Source organism: Anabrus simplex, chromosome 13, assembly GCF_040414725.1.
Source record: "Anabrus simplex isolate iqAnaSimp1 chromosome 13, ASM4041472v1, whole genome shotgun sequence".
Lineage (NCBI taxonomy): Eukaryota > Metazoa > Arthropoda > Insecta > Orthoptera > Tettigoniidae > Anabrus > Anabrus simplex.
In genome coordinates this window covers 82572605-82582200 of record NC_090277.1, presented here as the reverse complement: position 1 = coordinate 82582200, position 9596 = coordinate 82572605, and the positions used below count along the sequence as shown (strand labels likewise).

Below are 9596 nucleotides of genomic sequence, written 5' to 3'. Positions count from 1 at the left end.
GGCGAGGTACTGGCCGTCCTCCCCAGTTGTATTCTCTAACCCAATGTCTCACTCTCCAGAACACTGCCCTTGAGGCAGTAGTGGTGGGATCTCTCGCTGGGTCCGAGGGAAAAACCAACCCTGGACGGTAAACATTAAGAAAGAAGAAGGAAAAAAAATTATGAACGCCATAAAATTAAGTGCAATATTATGGAATTTGGTAGTGCAACGAGATTGAAATCTTTCTTCATGTTCTTGGTTTCTGCCGAAAAGGAGTCCTTTTAATAAACACGAGACACCATAGACTAAGAAGAAGTATGTACAGTTTACTGCTTTAGAAATACAAACCAGTACGAAGTACCTGTTGTACAAGTAACCTGTACGTCAACAGAAGGTTCCATTAATCGGGCGGAGATTGTTTTAAATCCAAGAAAGGCGTCATTATAGATCCAACAGTCAGATCTGACCGATATGAAGCAGTCTATAAAAGAAAATGCACTATGAGCCTTGCTTTTCTGACTTGGGATACAAATATAAAATTAATGACTGAGAAATTATTGGAATGTTGTTTATTGTGTATGGAACAATCACAAATTTCTTTGTGATAATTTCAAAAGATTTTGACTGTCTAGCAAGATATCTCAATTGCGATTTTGAGAGATTCACTACAAATTGTGCAAAATCATTTTTCATAGCTTAATAGTGCCCGGCCCAGCAGTGTAGAGGGCAACGCGTCCGCCTGTCACCCGGCGGCCCCGGGTTCGATTCCCAACCAGGTCAGGGTTTATGATTGTAATGATTAATATCCCTGGCCTGGGGACTGGGTGTTTGTGTCGTCCTTAATGTTCATTTCCTCACATACAACACTCTACACTTCCGCCATTGCACTTTACACGCAGGTTCATATCATATGGTGCCAGTAGGGGCAAAAGATCCACAAGGGTCGACGTCCCGAACAAATAGCATTTAAAAAAATAAGTTAATAGTTATTTTAATAAATAGAAGCCGTAAAGTGGGTAGCTGCTCGAGAGTAAAGAATTTTAAAACATTAACAAACTTCAACGAAAATTAATTAATTAAAAGTATTTTTGTATTGTAGATTATGATCCTTTGTGGTTTCTCAAGTATTAATGGATTTTCTCTCTAAATATGTCGAAGCATAAAAAAATACAATGCCAAAACGCATACTTGTTAAATTAATATGTAACAAAATAAATATGTAAATAAATAAATGATTTATTTATGCCTTTAATTCTTTTACCCTCCATGGTTGGTTTTCCGCCGGACTCAGTGAGGTATCCCACGTCCATCGCCTCAAGGGCAGTGTCCTGGATCGTGAGACATTTGATTGGAGATAAAACTGGGGTGAAGGACCAGTACCTCGCCCAGGTGGCCTCACCTGCTATGCTAAACAGGGTCCTTGCGGGGGATGGGAAGATTGGAAGGGATAGACAAGGAAGAGGGAAAGAAGTGGCCGTGGCTTTAACTTAGGTACCATCCTATCGTCTGTCTGGAGTAGAATCGAGAAACCACGGAAAACCACTTCGAGGATGGCTGATGTGGGAATCGAACCCTGTCTACTCAGTTGACCTCCTGAGGCGGAGCGGGACATGTTCTAGTCCTCGTTCCACTTTTCAAATTTCGTGAGAGAGCCGGGAATCGAAAGCGGTGCTCCGGGGGTGGCAGATAATCCCATTAACCACTACACCACAGAGGCGGACATAAATGAAATGTATTGAATGAAATAAAATGAGTACTTGTAGTTACTTGGTGTGTATGACCGGACTCGCTGGCACGTACCGCAGTTCCCGCTCGTGACCCGGGGCCGCTCCGCTGTAAGAAGTCTTATTGCAGTAAATCACGCGGGCGATGTTTTCTGCTCGAGATGGCGACTATAAATAGAGAGCAGATCTCGTTCTCCGTCATCAGTCAGCTCTCAGTTCAGAGAGGGACCAAGTGGACAACCAGCCCTGGTGAGTCACAACTCCAAGGAAGCTTCTAGGAACTTGCGAATTTAAACATTATATTCTTAATCTAACAATTTCATAACTTACTAATTCAAGAAATTAAGAATTCAAAATTTAAATTATTGGAAGCATAACAATTTAAGAACTTAGTTCTTTAAAAATTTAAGTTGTTCATATCTTTAAAATATTATCATCTTATTGATAAGTTGGCGAGAATGATTGCGATATAAACAATAGTAATATTGATAGTCATAGGACCGAGCTCGATAGCTGCAGTCGCTTAAGTGCGTCCAGTATCTAGTATTCGGGAGATAGTTGGTTCGAATCCCACTGTCGGCAGCTCTGAAGATGGTTTTCCGTGGTTTCCCATTTTCACACCAGGCAAATGCTGGGGCTGTACCTTAATTAAGAGCACAGCCGCTTCCTTCCAATTCCCAGGCCTTTCCTATCCCATCGTCGCCATAAGACATATCTGTGTCGGTGCGACGTAAAGCAACTAGCAAAAAGAAAGTCATAGGTTTTAATTTTTATGGATTTTTCGTGACAGCGATGTGCCGGAATTTTGTCACGCAAGAGATTTTTTACGTGCCAGTAAATCTAACGACAAGAGGCTGACGTATTTGAACATCTAATACCACGGGACTAAGCCAGGATAGAACCTGCCAAGTTGGGGTCACAAGGCCAAGTCTCACTTACCCCAGCTTATTATTATTATTATTATTATTATTATTATTATTATTATTATTATTATTATTATTATTATTATTATTATTATTATTATTGTTATTGTTATTTCGTTTCACTCTCTTTGGGATACGTTGATTCAATCATTTTTCTGTGTGTTCTTTTCTTAGTGGCCAGTATTTCTTCATTCCTTATGATTAGAGCCCGGAATTTTATGCATTAATAGGTTGGAATGCAAACTTACTGAAGTGAGGAGCAAGTATAGTCTACCTTCACAACGATTATGCTATGGGGTTTGCATAAACATTAGGGGTACATTATGGAAGAGCGGGTGGCCGACATTTCCTACTAACCAAATTGGTTTGCAATCTAACCTATTAATGCATGAAAATCCGGGCTTTACTTATGATATTCCTTTCCTCTCGTTTTCGAGATAATAGGTTTGGCTTTTATTGTACATTTATCTTGGAACCTTATGTTTTACATCGCACCGACACAGATAGGTCTTATGGTTGGTACCTTATATTTTCGTCTTGAGTTATTACATCAGCTGTTCGATCGAATAGTGAATTTTCTGTAACTTTTAATTCTACTAGGTCTTTTTCAGTTTCTTTAAACCAGCTGGGTTTTGTTTTGCTATTACGGAAGAAGTCAAAGATTTGGTTTGTTAATCTATTAGAGTTCATTGTGAGAATATGATCTCAGAGTTTTTCATTTTTCTTATAGAGTGTTTCATTGTTGATCTATATTATCTTATTATCCTGAAATTTTGGTCCTGTGATCTTTCTTAAAATTTTCCCTTCTTAGCTCGAGTTTCTCCATGTATTGAAATTCATGTTTACTGTTTCTGCTGCGTACAGTGCTTCTGGTTCAATCACTGTTTTATAATGTTCAATTTTAACCCCCGTGAATGGGATTTCTTCTTGTATGTATCTGTTGTTAACTGGATGGCAGGTTCAAGTTTATTTTTTCTGGATTTCATTGCATTGCATTCGATTATTATTATTATTATTAATCTGTTTACCCTCCAGGGTTGATTTTTCCCTCGGACTCAGCGAGGGATCAAACCTCTAACGCCTCAAAGGCCTTATCCTGGAGCTTCAGACTTTATGTCGGGGGATACAACTGGGGATAATGACCAGTACCTCGCCCAGGCGGCCTCACCTGCTATGCCGAACAGGGGCCTTGTGGGAGGATGGGTGATTGGAAGGGATAGACAAGGAAGAGGGAAGGAAGCGGCCGTGGCCTTAAGTTAGGTACCATCCCGGCATTTGCCTGGAGGTGAAGTGGGAAACCACGGAAAACCACTTCCAGGATGGCTGAAGTGCGAATCGAACCCACCTCTACTCAGTTGACCTCCAGAGGCTGAGTGGACCCAGTTCCAGCCCTCGTTCCACTTTTCAAATTTCGTGGCAGAGCCGGGAATCGAACCCGGGCCTCCGTGGGTGTTAGCTAATCACACTAACCACTACACCACAGAGGCGGACATTATTATTATTATTATTATTATTATTATTATTATTATTATTATTATTATTATTATTATTATTATTATTATTATTATTATTATTTCGTTTCGGCCAGCTATGGACCACTCTATTTCTGTCTTGAGCTTTAACACTCGCCCAGAACTCCCGCATCCTTCTTCATTGAGCTTCCTACCGTTCTTCGGTCTTCGGTCCACGTCTTAGGTTTTGTTCGAAAACTCTGTAGACCTTCAATTTTCTTCTTTAAAGTGTCACGTTACATGATGTCGTCACTTAAAATCCCCAGTTCTTGTAAATCCTTCCCCACCTCGGTGAACCAGAGCCCTTTAGTTTTCTTATTCAGGAAGTAGGCAAAGATTGGATTGGGCAATCTTTCTGGTCTCATGCGTGTTACGTGACCATAGAAGGAAATAGTGTCCGTTATTTTCTCCATATGCAAATACAGTTCACGATTGTGCCTTCTCCTTTACTCCCCATTTTCGTTTACTGGGCCCAACATCTTCTTTAGAATCTTCTTCTCTTTTGCTTCTAGTTTTTCTGCCAGACCTTCATTGAGAGGTATTCTGCTGCACAAGTAGAGCTTCAGGTCGAATTACTGTACAGCGATGTCTAAACTTGAATTTCAAAAATATTCACCGTTTGTTATTCTTCTCCTTCTTTCCGATGAGGCCTGCTAAGGACCACGCCCAATTTCAATTCAGTTCTTTATACTTTGTTGTTTTCTCTTCCGCTCCTTCCAATATTCTTTCATCCTTTCACTATGCTGATTCCTTCTCTCCTCGGGCCACTTCGCACCAGGCTTCTTGTTCAATCTTCCTTGAAATCTTTTGATACTTACTACCCTCTTTCTAAAAATTTCTCTGTGCATAGTTTCTTCTTCTCTGATATTATTTCTTTCTAAATCTTTCTTTACTTCTTGAATCCAGCTAGTTGTTGCCTTTTTGTCCCAATGGTACTTGAAAATCCTTTCTGTTGATCTGGAATCATCCATTCTGTAAATATGTCCGAAAAATTGCAATCTCCTTTTTCTTATGGTTTCTGTCGTGCTTTCCATGTTCCTGTATATTTCATCTGTTTATTATTATTATTATTATTATTATTATTATTATTATTATTATTATTATTATTATTATTATTATTATTATTATTACACAAACATACATCATTATATACCGTTATGCCTTTCATCGTTCAGTCTGCAGGCCTCTGTGAATTTACTAAATGTCGCCACAATCCTATATTTGCTGCTAGTGCTGTGGCCTCATTTAGTTCTATGTCTCTTATCTTTAAATCGTTAGAAACCGAGTCTAACCATCGTCGTCCTTGTCTCCCTCTACTTCTCTTTCCCTCCATAACAGAGTTCATTATTCTCCTATGTATTATTATTATTGAGATAGTATTACTGAAATAGGAAACCAGAAAATGATGATGGCTCAGATAAGTGAAACGAGAATTTAATCCCAGATAACTCTTGAAACGTGTTAATTGAGGCTGTATGTACCAGTTTCCAGGTCATCAAATGGGTCTCGGCGGGAAACCACCAACCACACTCTCATTGGAAGCAATATAAGACATGTATTAGGCTTACTGAAGTCTCTCTCCTTGTGTATTGTTATTCAAACCAGGAACTTGTTGGTTTCAGTTTATCTGCTTCGCAACTTTCTCTCGTCTCCCTCCAAGATGAACACCAAGATCTTCGTACTCCTGGCTTGTCTCGGTGAGTGCTCCTCTGCTACCTTTCATCTGATGGTCGATACTGCTCAGTTTTAATTATATCTTGACGAGTTTTTAATCTCTGTTTGTATCAGGTCTCGCCGTCTGCCGACCACAAGATAAAACATCGGACTTGGACACAGCGGAGACAAGGGTGAGTGATCTTCACTTTCCCTTGAAACACACGTATTACTAATTTTTTGAATTACTCCAGTTCATTTAATTCTATTTTCTTGAATTATATTCCGAATTCTTCTTTACACATCTATTTCTTCTCTTCGGATTTCCCCTCGTTTATCTTCTAAATACCTGTCCCCACTTCTTTATTCCATTCTGTAATTCTTTTAAATTTTGTCTTTATCAGTGGCATACAACGACTTAAATTATAAGACAATCAAATACATATAAATATTATGTTATAAAATCAATAACTAGGGTATCTTCTATTGCGAATTCTCATTCACCTCCTGAATACTTCCCATTTTCTTCTCCCTCTTCTGCTTTTAGGACTTCTCGTTGACATTCTATATAGGCTACTAACTCTTATTTCTTCTTCGTTTCTGATTACTCTCCTTTTATCTCCTAATTACACTGACTTTTCCTTCCTGTTTTTCTTTTTAACTCTGATTTTTAGCATTTACTTTTTCTTCACTGTATAATCTATCTGTAATTTTCTGCGTTTCGTCTTCGTCTTCTTCATCCCTTACTTCTGCCTTTCCTATCTCTTGAACTCACCATTATATTTTTTCCATTTGCGCTCACTAATTACATTGAAATAGAGTTATTTTTCTAGAAATATTTTCTCTTCCACCTGTTTTCTACATTTTACTGGGGTACTTTGTAAAGCTTTGACATAATCCAAGTGAAGGTCGGTTAGGTTGTTACTTCTTCTATTAAATTCATTCTAAGGTTTATAGCTGGTTTAGGTCCTAATAAACATGATGCTGATCCTTGTCGGGCAAGTTTGTAAACGTTTTCAGTCTCCATTAATGTCTCTGAGACCCAGGACTCACTATAGATTTCCATCATTATGTTCTTAAGTTTCGACAGTGCACTGACGTGTTCTTCTACTTTTGAATACTTTCATTCACGAATTAATTACTATCAGTTTGAAGAAATATAATACAATGTTATTGAAATAGAGTCTGACGAATGTGGATTTAAAATCCGTGTAGTAATCGGACGGCTCAATCCTGAGATAATTTGGGTAACTGTGATGCCCAATATCATGGACAACATCACTGCAATGAATTCTATTCTTTTCCTCCAGGTTCCTGTCCATTACAGTGCGGAAGAAGCCGACGTTGGGGCCGAGTCCAGGACGTATGGCAGTTACGGGGGCCATGGAGGGCACGGTGTGGGCCACAGTGTTGGTAGCGGGCTGGTATCCATCGCTCAGGGGGCCGTGGACTCGGCTCATCGCGCTATCGCCAGCCAGGCCGTAGCAGGAGGCCAAGCCGCCTTCCAGGCCAAGGAGAGCCTGGCACAGAACGCCGCCGCAGCCGCCGCCACCGCCCAGGCAGCTCTCGCAGGCAAGCAGGTGATCGTCTCCCAGCTGGAGCAGCAGACACGCAATGCGGCCGCCCAGGTCGACTCCGAATACCAGCAGCTGAACCAAGCTCAACGAGCTGCCCAGGCCGCTCAGCAATCCGCTCAGCAGGCTCAGACCCAGGTCCGCTCTCTCACCGCAGCTCTGAATGTCGCCCAGACAAACGCCGACCACGCCGCCCGCGCCGCCCAGGAAGCCTCCTCAGAACTCGCCTCCCAGACCAGCATGCTCGCCTCAGCCAAGCAGCGCCTGGCTCTCATTGAGGAACAGCTGGGAGATGCGCGCGCAGATCTTGAAGCTACCCAGGCTGCTGCTCTGAAGGCTGCCGCCGCTGCCCAGACCGCTCAGGCCAACGCCAACAAATACGCCCACGGTGTACATGGAGGATTCGATGGAGGAGATGGTGGATTTACCGGTGGATTTCAGGGGGGTTTCAACCATCACCACCACTTCTAAAAAGCTGACTGCTTTTCCATCTTCATTGCTATTTACACAGTAAGGGATTCTTGAAATATCGCTAGCACTTTCTTAATTTCATTTCACTGGACTTATAATCTCTTAAGACACAAATTATCTGCATTGAATTAATTATTTCCAGCAACAAACAATATGGCTCAGTTGAAGAATTCAGCATCCTGACTTCTGTTCTCTTTAGAATGTCATCCTTGTTGTAGTACATATTTTCCGGACAATTCTACAACTCTCATTGCCTCATACAACTGTTTGATGCTCATACGTGTAAATCAGATTCAATGTATTTTGTAGTTTGATTTAGAGAAGCACTCAACACAAAACAGCTATTGGGCAGCGCCTCAACTGCAGACAGTTTGCTTGTGAGTCACAAATTGTTTACCATCGACACTATCTGGTGGTTAACAGTGATGTAGGAGACTTTTAAAGTTCCGGTGATATTTCATTAAATCCTACATTTCTGCTTATTCTTACATTTTTTTGAAATCTCTTTTGTATTAACCAATGTTTTGTAATCAATTTTTATAATGAAATAAAATAAAATGCTGTCTGGTGTCAGAACTTATGTGTAAACTTATTTGAGAGTAAGTTTCCTACCGTGATGTGGAAAGCGCAGTCTGTTTGACAGTCCTAAATGTATATCCTTTATTTAATAATTGAAAAGAAGTTAAAAATTTATCGAACGTCTCGCTTGGTAAATTTCTGCAGTCCCTAATTCTTCTTCCAATAAACCATTATTTGCCCTAATTTGTCGTCTTGAATTCCAATTTTATCCTCAAATTATTATGTTTTATAATTTTAAAAATACCAGTTAAATTTATTCCTCTACTAATGTCATTCCACGTTATCTCTCGTCTCCTTACTCCCAAATCTTCCCAGCTCAAACTTTGCAACATTTTTGTAACGGTACTCTTTTGTCGGAAATCATCCACAATACATCGTGCTGCTTTCGTTTGAATTTTCCAGTTTTTGGATCAAGTAATCCTAGGACCATACTCTAGTTGGGGTCTTACCAGAGACATGCATGCCCTCTCTTTTACACCTTTACTACAATCCCTACATGCCCTATAAGCCATGTTTCGAGATCTGTACCCTTTATTTCTATTCCCGTTTATGTGATTACCCCAATGAAGAATTGTTCTTATATTAATACACAAATACTTAAAGTGATCCCCAAAAGAACATTTCACCCCATAAACGCACTCATTAAAACATAGACCACTTTTCCTCTTGGTGAAATTTACATCATACAATTGCCTACTGTCCATCTCACAACATTATCGAGGTATTTTTGCAGTTGCTCACCAATTTATAACGTATTTGTTACTCTATACAGTACGTCATCATCCACATAAAGCTTTATCTCTGATTGTAGTTCCTTACTCATATAATTTTTATATAAAGGAAAAAATAAAGGTCCAATGATAGTGTCTTGAGGAACTCCCTTCTTAACAATTACAAACGTATATACGTCACCTGATTATTCAGTTAATGAAGCGCACATTGTAATCATCAATTGGAAATCCGACTGAGGTGTCACTCTCGATTCAACATTCACATTGAAGCGAGATAAAAAGCAGTCCGAGAGGATGGTACAAAAAAGAATAGTTACTACGAGCCTTCATCTCGTAATATACGACACAAGAAACAAGTAATAACTGTTAAGTTATTGGTATGTTGTTTGCTGCGCACTGAAGAATACAAAATTTCTCTGTGTATGTTTTCAAGCGGTTTCGATTCATCACT

The 9596-nt window shown here is 39.9% G+C and overlaps 1 protein-coding gene across 1 annotated transcript; it reads left to right on the top strand.

Annotated features, from left to right (window-relative positions):
* Positions 1–1864: 1864 nt before the first annotated feature.
* Positions 1865–7942, top strand: LOC136885028 (antifreeze protein Maxi-like). The gene is made up of 4 exons (XM_067157412.2): positions 1865–1952; positions 5760–5834; positions 5926–5984; positions 7101–7942. Exons 1-4 carry the CDS (start codon positions 1865–1867, stop codon positions 7833–7835), a joined length of 957 nt encoding a protein of 318 aa, XP_067013513.2. The 3' UTR covers positions 7836–7942.
* The last annotated feature ends 1654 nt before the right edge of the window (positions 7943–9596 follow it).